This window comes from Triturus cristatus, chromosome 9, assembly GCF_964204655.1.
Source record: "Triturus cristatus chromosome 9, aTriCri1.1, whole genome shotgun sequence".
Taxonomy (NCBI): Eukaryota; Metazoa; Chordata; class Amphibia; order Caudata; family Salamandridae; genus Triturus; species Triturus cristatus.
In genome coordinates this window covers 319,060,277-319,080,066 of record NC_140592.1, presented here as the reverse complement: position 1 = coordinate 319,080,066, position 19,790 = coordinate 319,060,277, and the positions used below count along the sequence as shown (strand labels likewise).

The following is a 19,790-nucleotide window of genomic DNA, read 5'->3' as shown; positions in this document are numbered from 1 at the left end:
TATGGACTGAGTCAGATGGAAAGAAGTCATCCCTTTTGGTAGGAAAGCAACAATGGTGCTCAAAACTAACTTGTCATGGCAAACACAGCTAAAAGGAGGATGAGAACTAATAGTTTGCAACTCACTCACCATCTGGCAGATGAAATAGCTATCAAAAACACAGTTTTGAGAGTCAACATTCTCAAGGGACAACTATGTAGGGCCTCAAATGGCATCCCCATAAGAAAAGTCAAGACTAAATTAAGGTCCCACTGAGGCACAACAAAGGGAGTTGAAGTTAGCATATTTGTCAGCCCCTTTTAAAAAACGCATGACGATAGGGAATTTATGGTCTGGCAGACAGAGGAATGCAAATAAAGGCAGCTTAATATGTCTTGACATGGTGTAACGCACAACCTATTTGAGCCAGAGAAAGTATGTATTACAGGACCGGAGGTCTGAAAGAGGTTCACATTATGCTCTGCACACCATGCAACAAGTTTGCTCCATTTGCCCGAGTAGGCAGATTCGGTTGAATGGCGATGCACTGATAAGATGACATCTACAACCTCCGACGGCAGCTGAAAAGAACTCAGATGTCTCCGCTCAATCTCCAAGCATGTAGGTAGAGTCCTTGGAGATTGGGACAGAGAACCATTCCCTCACCGCACGACTCTGAGAGAAGGCCTGAAAGGAAGATGAAGGTTCGGCATACCACGCTATTCTCGGCCAATCTAAAGTGATGAGAATGACTTGGGCCTGGTCTTGGTGGATCTTTTTCAGAACTTGAGGTGTGTGTGTAGAGGGGTGTAGGTGTGTGTATAGGGGTGTAGGTGTGTATGTAGAGGGGTAGAGGTGTGTGTAGAGGTGTGTGTAGAGGGGTAGAGGTGTGTGTGTAGAGGGGTAGAGGTGTGTGTGTAGAGGGGTAGAGGTGCGTGTGTAGAGGGGTAGAGGTGTGTGTGTAGAGAGGTAGAGGTGTGTGTGTGTAGAGGTGTGTGTGTAGAGGGGTAGAGGTGTGTGTGTGTAGAGGGGTAGAGGTGTGTGTGTGTAGAGGGGTAGAGGTGTGTGTGTGTGTAGAGGGGTAGAGGTGTGTGTGTGTAGAGGGGTAGAGGTGTGTGTGTGTAGAGGGGTAGAGGTGTGTGTGTGTAGAGGGGTAGAGGTGTGTGTGTAGAGGGGTAGAGGTGTGTGTGTAGAGGGGTAGAGGTGTGTGTGTAGAGGGGTAGAGGTGTGTGTAGAGGGGTAGAGGTGTGTGTAGAGGGGTAGAGGTGTGTGTAGAGGGGTAGAGGTGTGTGTAGAGGGGTAGCTGTGTGTGTGTGTGTGTGTGTGTGTGTGTAGATGTGTGTGTAGAGGTGTGTGTGTAGAGGTGTGTGTGTGTAGAGGTGTGTGTGTGTAGAGGTTGTGTGTAGAGGTGTGTGTGTGTAGAGGTGTGTGTGTGTAGAGGTGTGTGTGGGTGTGTGTGTGTGTGTGTGTGTGTAGAGGTGTGTGCGTGGGTGTGTAGAGGTGTGTGCGTGGGTGTGTGCGTGTGTATATTTATTATTTTATTTTTTAAGGCCAAGTGCTTTGGTAGAATGCTTAATTTCAAATTCACAAACCCTTTTTAAAAGGGGAAAGATGAAGGAAAAGAGGACAGTGTAGCCCTATAGGCTGCCATTATGTGAGTGCAAAAATAGTGTCTGCGTCTTTAAGGGCCCACAGACCACCAGTATCCCATCATGCCCAGCAGGTGGTAGTTGCTTCAGTTCTTTTTGACGAGATGTGGCATTATCAGATAGGTCCAAGAATCACCTCTGTCATCTTTACCGGGGAGTAGGGAGGGTTGCTTATGACTTTAATGGAGATTCCTTCGAGAGGAACCCATTCCTTCCCTCTCAGGAGATCTCCTTTGACAGTCATAAGCACTGAATAGAGTAGTAAGCCCATCCCCACCAAGAGCGGTGGAAAAGACAGAGGAACGACCAAATCAAGCAAATACATTTCTCAGGATAGCCTGTCCTACTTAAGCATCTTTTCTAGCATCTGAATCCAAACAATGTTTGGTAAACGTGTGATCAGATCTCCACAGAACTGCTTTACAAATTTCAGCTATCGGGTCATTTCTCATTAAAGCAGCAGTAGCCACTTTCCATCTAGTGGAGTGTGCTTTAGCTCTACCAGACAAAACCTTTTTTGCCGTTTGATGGCATAATAGAATGCAAGATACTATCCATTGGGATATGGACTGTTTGGACATGGCTAGACCTGTACAGGCCGGTCCATAGTTCACAAACAATTGGTCCGACTTTCGGATATGTTTTGTCTTGTCCAGATAAAACTTTCAAACTCGACTAACGTCTAGGAAATGGAGAGGCCTTTCCGCAAGTGTGGAAGGGTGCTGAAAGAAAATGGGTAAGGAAATGGTCTAATTTACGTGAAAGCCTGAAATGATTTTAGGAAGGGATTTTGGGGGACCACCTTACTGGAATGAAACACTGTGTATGGTTCATGTGAGTATAACGACTGGATTTAGCTAACTCTGCATTCTAATGTGATTGCTATGAGGAAAGCAGTTTTCCAAGAGAGATGTGGCTAGGATGATTTGTTAATGGGCTCTAAAGGAGCCTGCATGAGGCGTGAGGGCTATATTGAGCTCCCAGGGAGGAGATGGGCGCCTTATGGGAGGAAAAACCTTTTTCAAACCCTCTAAAAGAATCTTTTATAACAGGAATTTTGAAAAAAGAGGTTTGTGAAGGATATTTTCTGTAGGCAGTAATGGCCGCCAAATGAAAAATTATTGAAGAAAATTGTAAGCCACATTTGGCCAAATTAAGTAAGTATGGAAGAATCGCACCTTCTTGGCAGGTCGTTGGATTCATGTTCTTGTTATAATACGAAATGCAAATCCTCTTCTGTTTGAATAAATACGCTGAACATGTTCAAAGTTGTTAAGCCTCCTTGAGACTGTTCATGCATTTATGTGAAAGGTTCAGATGCCCATACTGAACTAGCTCAGGAGCTATGCTGCCAAACTCTAGGAGGAGAGGTTGGTGTGAACCATCAGGTCTCCAAATTTCCTGAGAAGATCCAGTCTGCTTGGCAGCTTGAGATGTGGACGCTCCGATCTATGAACCACCCATGACATGCCCACTCCGAAACAATCAAAATCATTCTGGCCCTTGAGTAAGACAGTTTGATGAGAAATGATGGGATCGGGGGAATCGGAGAAAAGGCATAGATAAATTTGCCGGGCCAGTCGATCCATCGGGCATTTGCCACTGTCACTGGAGGCGAAGCCTGGGCATCTTTTGTTTTCTGCAGTGACAAATAAATCTATGTGTGAAGCACCCCACAATCTGAAAATATTTTGCAAGACATCGCAGTGAAAGACCCATTCGGGTTTTCTTGAAGGACTCTGCTTAGGGAGTCTGCTTGAACATTTTGAACACCTGGGAGATGGGTCGCAGTGATCAGCAGGTCTCTGGCTATCAGCCACTTCCAAAACGTCTGGGCTTCGTGATACAAAGGTCTGGATCCTGTTCTCCCCCTGCTTGTTGAGATAGTACATGGTTGTCCGTCTGAACAAGCACGGATTGTGTCTTGAAGGAAGGAAGAAAAGCCATCACTTCTGGGTAAAAACTGCTTGTAGCTCGAGGAGATCATTGTGATAAGTCCTCTCTCGGAGACAATGTTCCCTGGATTTGAAGGTGATCCATCTGCGCTACCCATTCTAATAGCAAGGCATTTACTATGTCCTGGGAAGGGACACCTGGACGAAATGGCATTTTTGTGGGAGAGCACCACCATTTCAGAAACTGCTTTGCATTGGGCAAGTGTGATTTTGTCCTCCCAACTGCCCTTACGTTGGTCCCACTGATCTCTGAGACAATCTTGGAGAGGTCGCATGTGGAGACAGACGTCCGGGGTCAGCAAGATACATAAAGCCATCAAGCTGAGAAGAGATAACACTGTTCTTGCAGTGAGGTGAGAGACTTTCATGAGAGAGTGACACTTCAGATGAACTGATAACATTCTCCCCCCCGAAGGATACACTCTTGCTTGTATGGTGTTGATGGAGGCTGCCAAGTAATGCAGCGTTTGGACTGGAGTAGTGTTTGACTTGGTGTGATTGATATGCAGACCCAATAGTTGGAGAGAATTGGTGGTCAACTGGCAAAGTAGTTGGGCTTCTTGAGGTGTTGACGCCTTGATGAACCAGTCATCTAGATATGGGTAGATGAAAACTCTGAGCTTTCTACCTGTGCGGCTACCACTGCTATGCACTTTGAGAAAGTTCTGGGGCTTATCGAAGGCCAAATGGAAGTGCTATGCACTGGTAATGATCTTGACGTACAACAAACCTCAAGACTTTGCAATGTTTCTTGGCTATTGGGACATGAAAGCACGCATCTTGGAGGTCTATCAAACAGTCAGTCTCACTGGTGTATCCGGGATAGATCTGATGCAGTGCTAACACTCTACATTTTTCTCTTTGAATCCACATGTTGGCTTGTTTCATATCAAGAATGGGTCTGAACTCATTTCTGAGACCTTTCTTTTTCACCAGAAAATAGCGAAAATAAATGCATGTGCCCTGTTTGGGATGAATAGTCTCCACCGCATACGTCTGCAGAAGTAGGTTTACTTCCTAGCACAAAATCTGTAGATGGTGATTGGATGTTTTTGGTGGAATATACAGTGAACCTGAGACAATACCCATTCCATACAATGTTTAATATCTAGGCATATTGTGTGCCACTCTGTTAGGAAGTGAGAGATACTGCCCCCTACCGGAGTGGGTGACGGAAGAAAGGCAAGTATATTCATTGCTTAGAGCCTGCTGCAGGCTTTCCCCCCCCCCCCCCCCCCGAGTAGGCAGTTGGGTGGCTCTTCCTCTAGGCTGATGACGCTACTGCTGTTAAGTTCTCTGCGGTTGGTTTTGTTGACTACCTTGGTACCAGTGAAGGAGTTGAACCCGCTGTGGCTAAAAAAGCTGTTGGCAAGGTTTGTAGGTGTGCCTTTGCTTTTCTTTCAGCTTTTCGAGACCTACTGCCTTCAGCCGAATAGTGTGGATCCTGAGAATGGAAGGTTAAGAATTTGTTGCTGCTAGTTATGATGGGTCAGCAGCAGCACTAATGATTTGGTTGGAGATCATCATGGCCACGTTGACCACTTTGAGGTAGTCGTCTCTTATCTCTAGTGAGGTTGTCTGCACATTTTTGTAGACTTCCACACGGCTCTGTCGTATCTGCCCAGGAGAGCCGATGCACTTGCTGCCTCTTCATGGTGGTGGCAGCTGTACCGCAAACCCCAATGAGTTCAATTTTTTTTACTCCCCATTGTCTGGTGACACTGCAGACGGAAGAGTGGTGGAATGTTGTTTCCTTGCCGCCAGGATGACCACAGAATAAAGGGAGGGTCTGAGTGGACAAAAAGTAGGTCCTGCTCTGGAGGGTCTGTACTTCTTTTACAGCCTAGACGGAGCAGATTTGGCAGAGGCCATGTTGGAGGAGGCTTCAGTGAGAGCAGACACTGTTGAAGACGGACCTTTTTCTCAACTAACTGTGACGGAAGGGAAATAAATAAATGGCATGTTAGGTAGGGGACTGTTGTGACCATGTCTTTTCAACAAGGAGGAAATGATTTATCAGGTGACTGAGCTAAATTAGTTTGTCTTTATATGCAGCTATCCATGATCTCAGAAACCGACAGCCAAGTCAATTAAAGTCTTACGCCATAAAACACAATATAATTTAAAGAGACAAACTTGAGTTACTTTATGTTTGTATAACTAAAATATTGAAAAATATACATAACTTTTAAGTATGTTTTTTTCAGCCATCAATCTATCCTTCCTCCATTAACATGGGTAAGGAACACTAAAATGACATGCTATTCAATCATCACAGCACTTACTGCAAGTATCATATACACCTATATTTATAATTACTCAAATTAAAATGTTTTTGCAGATTGTGCATAGTGATTAATTTAGAGGAAAATGGATTGAGGAAAAGAATGGGCAGAGCATGAAAGAGAAACCATATCATTTTTGTATAGACTATTATCTTCAGTTTGCTTGATGATCCCAAGGTGAAGGGTTAAAGGGCAAACGCTCCTGAGAAAGCAAGTAAGGGCAAAGGGCAATTGATCTCAACTCTAGTAACATCAATGTATGTGAAAGACAACACAAACTCAGTATAGAGACCATCCTCCCCTAACCCCTACAATCCCCAATCAATCGCCTTGTTTAAGGTACTTACAGTGGCCTCCTCCCATTCCTCCAAAGTGGTTTGAAACAGCTATGAGGTCATAAACATAGGGTGCTGCCTTTGGATCACAGACAAAGCTAGACATCTGTAAATTGCTGAAAAGAACCAGAAATATTAACATTATAGCAGGCATAATGCACATTGATTGTCAACCAATGTCTAATTTTGCTTCCTCTACTACTAATCAATAGGCAGCAGCACAAAAAAGGCCTGAGAGAGCATTCAGCAATAACTTTGAAGATGATATAAAGCAACTATTTGCAAATATTTTCCGTTCTCAGAAATAAAGTCTAGTGTGCACATTGTGGAAAGAATTGATAACTTATCAATCTGCAAGAATAACTGCCACTTATATTTTGCATATGCACATCTAGTCACAGCTAAACAAAACAGAAAACAAACAACTTAACTGAGAAATACATGTGAGGAGTAACACAATTTAATAAATTGTACCAAGAAAAAATATGCTGTAACCAGATGCACATACAATGAGAAAGCGTGTAGACAGAGTCCAAATCAATCTCCTTAGTGACTGCTGAATTCCTAGTCACTTCTCCCCTTTCCACTAATTCTTTCTCTCCGATGTACAGCTCAGTCTTCGGTGTTTGATTACCAAACTAGTAGAAAGTAAAACACACTGGAAAAGATACGAGCGGATCCTTCGAGGAAGAATAAATGATTGTCTAGGATTAGTGCAACCAGTAAAAGCTACTTTATGTAAATGCAGCTGTCGAGGACTGACCTTTAACAGATTAATATGCTTTATACTTCTTGACATAGCTGGTACTTTGTCAAAATAGTACTTCCATTGCTCTGTAAAAAGGTCAACCTTTGACTTAGTTTAACAAATGGGTGCCCAACCACTTAGGAACAGCTATTGCTCAGCGTGATATGCTTAGAGAGGCAGCCGCTATTCTTATTCCAGCCTTTCTGTTTCAAGTACTATGGCTGGAAGTAATGCTCAAAGGGTGTTGGGAGTACGACGAAAAGCTGGTGTGAGGAACATGTTTTGGTGAACCTCTTTTGCAAAGGAAGAATGGCATTTTTCAGTATGAATGGCATTCACAATGTTGACCTCTCTAACATGGTAACTATTGTTCATTTACATTCTTCTAACTACTTTTTGCTTCTTTTCTTATTTCTTGCACCCCAAATTTCCTTTTTCAAAAAATAAAATAAAAAGTATGAATAGAAAAAGAATGTTTGCACCCTATTCCCTCTTGCTCCCAAGGCCAGCACCATATCACTTTCTTGCTTCCTTCTTCCTCACTTTTTGGTAGACGGGAGAACCCAGTAGCCTTCTTTCTTAACTTTTTCTGTTCTACCACAACCTAGTAGTCAAACACAAATAATCTCCCTTTCTCCGTTCTCACTTAGGTTTATCAATGTAATGTCTATGATGACCCAACCCTTTCCTCATGTTTACGTCTCCTTGAACTTAAATCTATATTACATCTCATTCCTTCTCTCTTTTTAGCTTTCCAGCTTGTTACTACTTCACGTTCATGACCAGGAAGGAAAAGAAAACAAACTACCTAAATTGATTTCTAAATTTTAATTATTACCCAAAATCCTCTGCCTATCCACTTACAAAATATATAATAATTTAATTACAATTTAAATTTTTCTTTTAGGTAAAGAGTCAGTTTTTTATTCAAAATGTTTTTCACATATTAGCAGCTAATTAAAAAGAGTTTCACAATTCTGGGATTGTCAGACTGGTAGGACAAGTTACTTACCATTGGTAATGCCTTTTCTGGCAGAGACAGGATCTAGCCACATATTCCTCACCTTAGAATCCTCCCGAGGCGCCAGACTGGACCTGGAATTTTTTCTCTGCAGTACCTCTGGCAGTAAAAGGTGTCGAGAGAATCCATAATTACGTTGTTTCCTGAATAGGGCGTCAATGGAGTCCATATAAGGCCTCCCCTGACGTCCTGACACCAGTTTCCTTTGTGACTAATTTGTGCGCCAACACAGAGCCACTCAGAGAATCAGTCTCTGTAAAAAGTGTGTCAAAAAGGGAAAAATCTTGTATCAACAAGTACAGATTGAAAGAACTGTAGATCTTGGAGACAACTGGGCCCTCAGTTCGCAGAGCAGGGAGGATGGGAGGGTGGGTTGATGAGGAATCTGCGGCCACATCCTGTCTCTACCAGATAAGGCGTTATCAAAGGCAAGTAACTTGTTCATCTGATAGAGATAACTAGCAGTAGATTTCTTATCTTAGAATCAGATACACAAGCAATACCATCCTTGGCAGAGGGGCTGTGAACTGACCTCACCAAGATCCCCAAATAAGAGAAACCGGTCCAAAAGGTAGAAAGGGACCAGACTATCTGAAAATGATAGGTGAAGCAAGATACTCTCTGAAAGGACTGATCTCCAAGGAGGACTACAGAAAGCCCTTAGGGAAGTCGGTGAGAAACGCGGTATAGAATTAGTAAAGAGGCAATCACAAAAGGGGATGCAACCTAAGATCGGGGAATGGAAAGAGACCAAAGACAATAGTCCGTAGAGTCCAGACTCAAAACCAATAGAAGGAGCATACACAACATGCTCAGCTGCAGCAACAACGATAAAGACCACCCACCGATCAGCGAGGAAACTATCCTGAGAAACAGATTTCGAGAAAATAGACCTCCAATGATAGAATGATGGAGCAACGAGAAAGAACAATGAATGATGAAGAGCATCTCTAGGAAAGCATGACCAGTAAAAATAAACCGATCCTACACTGAGAACTTTGAGGATATATAAGGTATCCTCAGAAATAATGTAACAGACGCTCACTGAAGAGAAGAAAGGAAACAGGCAAGTACAACCAAGAGAACTGAACCAGGTCACCAAGAGTGGTGTAAGTAAAATGCAGCGATGTACACTGTATAGAAGGCCAGACGACCATATGTGCAAAACACACACATATACACACATATCTGAAGAAAATGACATCTACAAGACAGTCATTCAAGCAATACGTATATACATACAGAGACACATACATCCAAAGATAAATGTATATAAGGACAAGCATTTGCAATGCAATCGGTCTCACCTCTGGGACCTAATATGTATTTAGCTATGCAACACATTAGCCTGGGTGCTGAAACATCTACTGTTCTTTAACATGGAGGGAAAGTAAGCACCAAACTGTGTGACACACCAGGTATGGGGACACATGGAGAGAAATATTGCCTTTCAGCGGGAAATTGTAAAGTCCAAAGTTCTGTTTTTAATATAAAATCAGGGCCTTCTGTGGTAATATCACTGAAAATATAAGATTTGAAAAGAATATTATTGTCCATGGGTGCTTGTGGAAAACAATTTCTATGGACTGGAATCTAGAGAATGTTAAAGTGATTCTGGTATTTTACTGACCTCTGCTGGTCGTTTTCTTTCAAGAAAGTTAAATAGAGGCAACTGCTAGAAATATAAAAAAAAGAAAGTCCTTAAGAAGAAAGCAATTCTGGTATTTTACTGACCTCTAGTGGTCGTTTTCTATCAAGACAGTTAAATAGAGGCAGTTGAACAGAAAAAAAGTCTCCAAGCGGAAGCAGACAAGTCCTAGGGCTGATCTCCAGAGCCCACAAACAACATACACATATAAGTATATACAAAAGTATATACAAGAGGTCTTGAATGCTCGACCTAATAAATATGCATATAAAAAACATAGAAATTCAAGTTACACACAAATCATACAGAGTACGCAAAAGTATATCTACTACACCAAAGGTAACCTACGTCCTCCACCAGTGAGTGTGAAGACGAGAAGAGGAGGAACGAAGGCTACTCCAAGAACAGAGATAACCAAGGAAGAACAGAGATAATACAGCCTACCGTTGTAAAGAAGTAGTCACAACAGTAACTGAGGTAGACACAGAAAAACAAGGCTGAAAAACAACAACACAATGCCACACAAGAGTACGACGTGGAAGGCATTGCCCACTACAGGAAAACAAGGCCAACAGTCCAAAAACCAAAGCCACCGACTGAAGGGGGTCAGCAGGTGGAAACAGGTGAAAGGAAGAATAACCAGCATGTGGAAGTCCACTATGAAGAAGAAAAAGAAGGTGGCCACCAACAGGGTGAAACAAAAGGGCTGGCAGAAACAAAGGTCAACACATAATCAATTTGACAATCACTCATTGTCCAACCCATGGAGGTATGAAGAACAGTTAAGAAATCGGACCTACGGAACTTGAGAAACCGGTAATAAAACTAGCCAAAGCTTTAGATGAAAACTGGAGTACAGAAGCAGCACAATTATGTAGTTGGACAGACGATAGAATATGCTTAAAGAAAAAAATGAAATGCCTCCACCAAAAAAAGGGGGCGGGGGTAAATTGAATCTCATCCAAAGGGAGGAGGGAAAAAAGAACAAGCATCGGCGTAGCCAATAGGGCTCGCCTTTGGGACCTTATAAGTGTTTAGCCATGCAACAGTTGATGTTGTTGCACCAAGGATATTGTGCTGCATAACTAAATACTTATAACGTTCCAAAAGCGAGACCTATTGGCTATGCCAATGCTTGTTCCGCCTTACTCTCTTGCTGTCTCTCTCCTGGCTATCCTCTCACCTCTCCTGCTCTTTTCCTGCCCACACCTTGGTACTATTCTTGGGTAATCTACCTGGTTGTTAATCACTTTGCATTGCAGTTCTTCTCTCTTCTCCATTAAAGAAGAAAGGTACTATGTATTAATACCATCACATTACACTGCTATGCTGCATCACTTTGACCTCATGATGCGTCTACTTTAATGCAAATGGTGATGTATCCTACTTCAACTCTCATATCCCATTATGCGACTGTTTCTCTCTGTCCTGTACTAAGTCCATAATTTTTGCTATGTAAAATTTTCAATAAAATTAATTCTGAAATTTAAAAAAAAACATCTCTAAGTAGGTCACTCGTCCAGTCTACACTTTTCGAAAATATGCAATGCTTCAAAATCTTCAGCAAAGATACACAAGTAAACATTTACACCTTATAAAATCGTCTATACATAGAACTGGTCTATAGCACTGCCTAACAACTACTTAACATGTGTATGAGCCCAGACACCAACTGGTGGATAATATATTGTAAACAGAAGCTTTGTCGTTTCTCACAGTTTTTTTACGACACTTTGGCTTTAAGCCACAACCTACTATGTAACATGCCTTTATAACCCACATCAGGTGTGTTCAAGCCTTTATCTTGTTACACATAGACTACTACTTGCACTCCAAACTTCACTGTTTTGTAAATGGCCCACAACATAATTTTCAACATGCACAACCACACTTGTCTCCAGCTATTCACCTATTTCCATTTTATACACCGACACATGTACACACAGTAACTCAGTGTTGGATGTGGTGTAGTGGCTTAACTGTCAACTTTCGACCCAGGCGAAATAGGCGCAAATAATGGCACTTGACCAAAACCTTGTTGCTAGATGATGTAGGCGAATTAACTCATCTCTCTTTGCTTCAGCCCAAAACCAGAAGTGCTTAGAATTGGGTTAATTGCATGCATGATGCACTATATAAATAAAAGCGTATCTGGACATCTCTAACTTCAATGGTGATCTCTCACCGAGTTCTATGCCCACAATATCTACACTGCTTGGAGGGGCAAGACAGAATCTATATCCTTCATAGTTTGCTTTTTCAACGGTGTTGGTCCAGGAAATACAAAGTGAATGTCACTTTAAGGAAGCAGTAGCGCCGCCATACACTCTGCACCCAGGATAAATAGAGGCACCGAACCAGACAATGGCAGGTAGTCTTGCACAGGCGGGAAACAGAACTTGCGCGAGTCTCTTTTGTGAGGTGACTGGTTAGTCTGATCGGAATCTATACTTAATACCCCAAAACAACAAATGCTGTCTCATAAGCACTTGCAGCCTTACCTAAACAGCCGATATCTATTACAAGTCAGAAGACGACTGGGAGAAACATTTACTGCTGACAACTGCCCACCTGCAGTCACTGCTCAATTTGAGTAAGTGGTAGCAAGTGCGCCCACCGGCATTCATTTTAGGGGACCGGCACACGAATGGGAAAAACGGAGGAAGAAAAAGACAGAAAAAAGTCACCAAGGAAACAAGCATTTGCAATGCAATAGGTCTCGCATTTACGCGAGTTTGAGCTACTGATATTGCAAATGACAATGCCTTTTATTTTTGTTTTCCTTTTTAAAACATAACTAAAAGGCATTGTCATTTACAATGCCAAAAGCTTAAACTTGTGTAAATGCGAGACCTATTGCATTGCAAATGCATGTTAGAACTGCTGGTGCTAAGCACCGGCAACACCCGGGCCATGTAAAGCCCTCCCGGTATTCATATCTTACTACGGCGCACGCTCTTTATAGCAGATCTCGTCAGCAAGAAGGTGCGTTTACTGGAAAAAATGCTAAATTCCCTTTCTAATTAACGTGGCGGAATCAGTTAAATATTCAGCGGTGTCTTCGAAAGGTGGGTAGGGCCGATTCAGAGCCCGCCACCTAGCGAAATGTTGCCACTGAAAGGCCGGTAGTGAGGACAGTATGTCATATGCAAGGAGGGCAGGTCTGGGGCAATGTTAATTATGTTAAACCAGTGCCTCCGAACGGCGATGTAGGCTAGAGCAGACATCACAGGATAGAGAAGTGGCTTTAAAAGGAAGAATGGGCTGGGGCAGAGTCTGTCACGTGCCATGCTCATGTCTGTAATGGAAGCCCGTTCCTTGTGACACCTTTGCCTCTGAACAGTGGCGTCGTGAACCCCCTCGGGGTGTTGTTGACAGTTGTTTATGAGCCTTCCCTGTTTGCAGCTCTGTAAGCAAAGGGCTTCAAAGTAACAAAAGCAAGAGGAAAACAGTGACAGAGGTCAGGAATGCAAAGCTAACCACAGCAGAGAAATTAAAAGAAATCAAGAGAGAACAAGGCAAACGTGTCTGTGATTGATGAATACCTTTGAGAGATACCCATCTTTCTCATTCATAGGGGACTTGAAAGTACTACTTTAGGAGAAAACAATGTTCAGAGTATCCGCTTTAAAATATTTTTTAAAACCTGTGGGAGTAATTCATTGGACTACATTATTGATGCAAAGGAAGAAAAGGCTTTAGCATTGTGCTGTAAATTCAACTTCACTCTCGCTTCCTTCAGTAAAACAAGCCAAGCCACGAAAGTTAAAGTGATCGGGCGGAGGCAGAGGAGAATGCAACTTAATGACCCCTGACGGAGGAGACAGATGGTGGCTGTGTCTGCGAAAGTGATCAGGCAGTGCTTTTCAGGCTGCCAAATGGTGCGCGCGCCCAGCGCACATGCACTGTATTTGGAGGCCTGAAAAGCACTAGTTTGCACTTCCAAAACTCGCTTACTATAAGTCTCGCCAGAGCAGCGGTAAAGCGCTAGCTCAGACGAGACCTAAAAAAGTAGGGACCTGCAAGAGTAAAATAAGGGGCCATGGAGTGTCTGGCAGTGTATGAAAGAGCTCTGAGGAGACTACACAGCCTTGGTATTCTGCGCACATATATTTAATATCGCCACTGTGGCTTCTGAACTGCGCTTTAAACAAATTAAACGCTGCCCAGAGTATTATGCACCGATGCGTCATTATGTCATGTGTAACACCCCAAACAGGTGCTTTTTACAACTTGTAGCTTTATCTTTACAATGTGGGGTCTCAAAAAATAAAGATTTTGAACTGCAGTGTAGGTCTTCTCTTGCTAGTGAAAAATGCAAACTACAGGTTTTAGCAAAACACAAAGCTTTGCCAAAAGAAGACACTTAAGACCTCTGTCCGGTTACACCTTGCACTGTTTATCACAGTAACTGTTTACGAGAAATGCACTAGTAGCTTTCCGACTTAATAATCGTCCAGATTACAAAATTGCTATTTACAAAGCCTCAGCCTTTTACACACACTTGTAACCCTGGGTCTGTGACCAACTCTGGGGTCAACAGAGGGTAGGGCGCATACCAAGTGCAGATGCCTCCCATGCAGATTGTTAACGGCCCATACTCACCCGGTGCACGTACAATCCGGTTGAAGCAGAATCTCGGAATACCCATGGGCAGTATGTACTAAGGCAGGAATGGCGAGCGACCTCTGCTGCTGTAGATAGATCCAGAAAGTGGAGTCCGGAAGAAGGGAGCAAGACTGGAGAGTAATCATGTTCTCTACATCTCTGTTGATCGAGTCTGAACGCACAGCATTCACTGCTGAACGGCAGCTGCAGTGGAGAAATCATATCCGCGGCAAAGCAGCAGAAGTAATACAAATATATAACCCACTCAAGAGAAGTATGGACAACACAATGTAATTCCGTACAGTACGGGAGCGAGCAAACATGTTGCCAAAGCTCGCTCTCGCAAGGAAATCGCCAAACGTGCACTCATTGCCATTGAAAGCAATACAATGCGTGCATGCTTTTGGCTGAAAAGCCGAAGCGATTTCTATAGGTCTTTTTCGCTGCGTAGGCGAGACCTAAAAAGTAGTCCTTCACATAGAAAAACAATGCCATGAAAGACGGGAGTTGCATACAGAGCTATGAAGGAGAGAACAGTATCTCCACCTATGAGGAGGGAAGATGCAGGAAAGAAAGGGAAACCTAGCCTCCTGTGAAAGAAGGCTACCAAGACATAGATCCAAACAACCAAAGGGACTGGTGTCCCAGGGGAACAGAACAGAAAAGAACAGCAGACAACAGCTACCCCACTAGTGCGATGGCAGATATGAATAAAAACCCTGTAGGAAGCAACATCAGTGGTTGTAGCCCAATTAGGTGGGTAACTACACCCAAAGGGTAAAAGCAGATACAAGAACACCAGCCTACTGAAGATTAACAGCACCTGGAGCATGATAAAGTAGAAAAAGGGCTTAAACAAACAAACATTTTCAATGCGATAAGACTCGCATTTAGGCGAGACCTATTGCATTGCAAACGGAAGTGCGGGTGGGCGAAAAGGCACAAACAACGGGAGTGCGGGCGGGTGGCGGGAAGGCATGGGAAGAAAATAGTGTTCACAATCTAAGTAACACATACCATGCAACTCTCGATGTAAAGGGGCCAGTAGCCATGAAAGGATACAAATTATGACATGGCCGTCATAAGGAGGGACTAACAGCCTATAAACCAATCGGAAGGCAGCATTTAGAAAGGACAAAGACACAAGCCAATGAAAAAGATGCGTGGGGAGTGGGCGGAGCTTCCACTGCATACTCCATTACTGCATGCCTCGCAGAGCGAGCAGCGCATGCACCCTGCTGCTATAGGCTCGACCTAAAAAAGGTACCCAAGCCAAAGAGTCTGCCTGCCTGTGGTACCATTATCGCCCATATGGACATAAGGAGAAGAGAAAAGATGAAGTTGAGGTCCTTATAAGCGACGCAAAGTTTATAGGTAGCTCACAAAATGCCCCTAGAGCATACAAAGTAAGATCCCCAAAACCAGAATACTCGAGATAGAGTAAGTATTCGGGTAGAAAAAAAAATAATGCGGCAAAAAGATGCTGTAAGAACATGCTCCCACGAGGCCAGAAAATAAGGTATGTTCCAGACGGCTGGAAACTGAACCCGTCACGGACAGCATAAATTTGAAGAAAAGCACCTGCAGCAAGCAGGGCCAACACACCGGGTATAACCCTGGAAGGCAAAGAAGTACTCCGTCCTGATAAGAGACTAATCAAGGACAAACAAATTGTCCTGACAAACCCAGTACAACGATAGAGTTAAGACTCAGAACCACCATTACTACTCTGAACTGGCATAAAGCAGAGTCAGCATGCGTGCCAAAAAGTGAGGCGCCATTAAAAAGCATGTCAATCAAAGAAGTTTGAAGTACGCAACAATGCACGCCAACGTAGAGCTACGGAAGAGGCCATAAACCGACCAACACAATCAATGGTATTCATACCACAGCAGGTGCTAAGTTTGGCAGCTTGTAAGCCATCTTGTACTAATGGAACAAGAGCACTCCAGGCTTCCTTCGGAAGTGAAGGCAAGAGGCGTTACACTGAGTCTCACAAGGCGTGGGAGTAGTTGGCGCAAACACAAGAAGTGTTCAGAGATGACAGGGTTAGAAGAGAAAATACGCCTACCACAAGCGTCACGTTTCCTGGCATCTAATTCTGGAGGGACAGGAGGGATAAAAGCTATATTTTGGGTGGCTAAAGCAGCCTGTACCACAAAGCTCTGATTAGATGAATGTCTAAGGGGACAGGAAGGATCGGGCGATGCCGGTGAGATATAGTGCAATCCACAGGGAGCCCTGTTTCAGGTTTAGACTAAGCTCCCAACAGGATATCAAAAAGGCATTCACCATTAAGGACAGGCTCTACGTTAGACTGGTCAAAATGTAGAATGCCAAGTAAAGGGTCTGTTAACAATTCCACAGAAGTAAGTTGTAAATTTAAGACAACCGAAAATCGTTTGAGCATGTCCACCAGAGCGGAACTCATCTCTGTAGCCAAACCAGAAGGAGACAGGAGACTGGAAAAGATTGTAAGCCACTGGTGTCACCCAAGTCAAGTAACCAGCTAGACTCCATTGTCGGTGGAACAGTGTACGAAATGGGAGGGTACACACCACACATTTCTCAGTACTTTCACATCCATAGTCCTCAGAAGGAAAAATCAGAGGAAGGGCTCCAGAGAGCAGATGAAGAGTCTGAGACAGTCTACTTTACTGGAGCCGACGCCGTAACCGAAGCCGGTCGATGCAGAGAGGGACATGCCTCGACATCGGACGGCACCACCTTTGGAGCTGGTAAACAAGAGCCCAACACAGACATCGGAGTTGGCAGACTAGAAGTAGGAGTCAAAGATGGCAGCCTTGACAGGCTATGCACAGGCGTCGCTATGGTGCCAGAAACTGGAAGCCAAACTGAATCTGGGGGAGAACCCGCCAACGGTGACACAAGCATGACCTCATGCACCTACGTGGGGCCCAAGAGCGCTCCAGAGGAAGGTAATGAGCCAAAAATGGAATGAAGAGATGGATTTTAGTTTCTCATCTAGGTCAAAGAAGCCCAGGCCCCAGGATAGGTGGGATACCACGGGCGGACTCATGCCCTGATACTTCAACAAAAGAGCGGGGACCAGCAGTAGGTGATGAAGACGGGAGGCGCCGTAACTTCGACCGCCTACACCGAGACTTACCTCCGGACGTCGAAGGAGAAGGACGCCTGTGGTAACGGCTCCTAGATCGGATGCATGGTCAGTCTGTTGAGTGCGTAGGGGACTGAGGATAAGAAGACTTTGATGACTGACATCAGCACTGCAAGGAGCTTCATGTGATGTTCTCTTCACTCCATTTGGAACCGACAAGAGTTGCACTCGTCTGAGTCCTGGTGCTCACCCAGATACCACATGCAAACCGAGTGAGGGTCCGCGGCAGACATTTGCCTGTCACAGGACTCACAAGGCTTGAACCTCAAGGACATTGAAAATAGGGTAGAAAAAGACACTGCCCCGCGGATGAAATACCATCAAGTAGGCTGAAAAAAACAGCCAGAGGATCAGCAGTCCCCCCTCTATTCTAGCATCAAATATGTGCTTCACAGACCTACTATTCCTATTGTAAAACATGTTGCTGATAAGTTTGTCAAATGCCTGTGTGCTACTAGGTGGTGTTGTGCAGCTCCATGTTGGCTTCATACCTCACCGAAAGTAACGGAGTGGAGGCGCATATAAGGGCCACCCCAGGGCACGGACATTTTTAAAAAAAATCTACTTACCTTTTCTTTTCACACCATCAAACGCAGCACAAGAACAAGGAAAAGTTGCTTACCTGAAACCCTACTTCTCTTTCAGGGGAATCCTCATCAGTTATATGCACCGAATTATACCACCCACATGCAGGATATTAAAAATTTGATATATATATATATATATATATATATATTCTAATACAACTTGGGTTACAGGTAACATTGCCCGGCGCCACCAATCTCAGACACTGGTCCCCACCAGTGCAATTATATATTCAACACAAACAAATCTGAGATAGTTTCATATTACAAGCAAAGAAACAATATATGAGTCTTCTTATGTATTCATCTTCTGATGTTTATTCTTATTTTCTTTGTAGAGATTTACATACAAGAATCACAGTGATGCCTTCTTTTTCCTTTATGTTCAGATTTACATACAAGTATCACAGTAAAGCCAACACGTGTTTCGCGCACACTGCGCTTCTTCAGGGCTCAGTTAAGTAGCTAATCTCACTTCTTGCCTTGTATTTTGGAAAAAGTTCTCCCATTAGTAAAGTCTCCGTTTTCTAAGTATAGGTTCCTTAATTATTCATGTATACTTGATCGTCGAAAGGTTGAGAGATCTTATCAAGGATCAGTAGACTGAGGACTGATAAAGAATACACTGATTATGAAGATATATTTTAGCTGTGCAACAAGTATACATGAATTATTAAGGAACCTATACTTAGAAAACGGAGACTTTACTAATGGGAGAACTTTTTCCAAAATACAAGGCAAGAAGTGAGATTAGCTCCTTAACTGAGCCCTGAAGAAGCGCAGTGTGCGCGAAACACGTGTTGGCTTTACTGTGATACTTGTATGTAAATCTGAACATAAAGGAAAAAGAAGACATCACTGTGATTCTTATATGTAAATCTCCACAAAGAAAATAAGAATAAACATCAGAAGATGAATACATAAGAAGACTCATATATTGTTTCTTTGCTTGTAATATGAAACTATCTCAGATTTGTTTGTGTTGAATATATATATATATATATATATATATATATATATATATATATATATATATATATATATATATAAATAATACACTTTACGCGCAGTACAACACATGTAAATATCTGCAGCCTAAAGAGACTAAAAATGGCCAGACTACATTGAGTTTTCATTATAAAAATAATCGAATCACATAGGAAAATGCCATTAATAAAATATTGACTATAGAAAATCTTTTACAAACCTTTACTAAAAGAAAAAGGAAAGGGAATATGAAAAAGTGTTAGCCAATAGGCTGCCATTGAAAGAATGGTTAATAAAACTGGCACTGTGCCTTTAAGAACCTCACAGTACCCCATGTATCCCATCATGCCTCACAGTTGAGTTAGGCCAAATCCTTTTTACGGCGATTAGGAATCCTGGGTGAAGTATTTGCCGAGAGCTGTAATAGCTCCTGTCTGGTGAGGTGGGAGGTTTGGTTATGACTGATGAGGATTCCATTGAAAGAAAACAAGGACTATAGGTAAGCAACTTCTCCTCTTCCAGGGGATCCTGAGCAATAGTCATAACCACTGAATAGAATAGCATGCCCAACCCACAAGAAGTGGACATGAAATAGTTCAGGATAAATTTGATGTAATGGCAACATTCTGAGTGTTTCTTTTTTTTGTACTTGTTCAGTACTCGCAGATCTAAAATAGGTCTGAATTCTTGTTTTGGTCCCGTCTTTCGCACCCAAAAATACCAGGAACAAATTCCCAGGCCTCTCTGGTGGTGGGGCACATCCTCCACTGCATACTTCTGTAACAGAATGTTGATATCTTTCTGTAACTGGTCTTTCCGATGTACTAATGTTTTGATTGGGGGAATGGAAGG

At 43.1% G+C, this 19,790-nt stretch overlaps 1 protein-coding gene across 1 annotated transcript in view; it reads right to left on the bottom strand.

The window, feature by feature from the left end:
• USP4 (ubiquitin specific peptidase 4) overlaps positions 1 to 19,790 on the bottom strand; it is a 776,462-nt gene that overhangs the window by 61,172 nt on the left and 695,500 nt on the right. Inside the window, exon 20 of the mRNA XM_085625029.1 lies at positions 6,216 to 6,319. Coding sequence (XP_085481155.1) covers positions 6,216 to 6,319 — 104 coding nt within the window. The remainder of the gene's footprint in view (positions 1 to 6,215; positions 6,320 to 19,790) is intronic.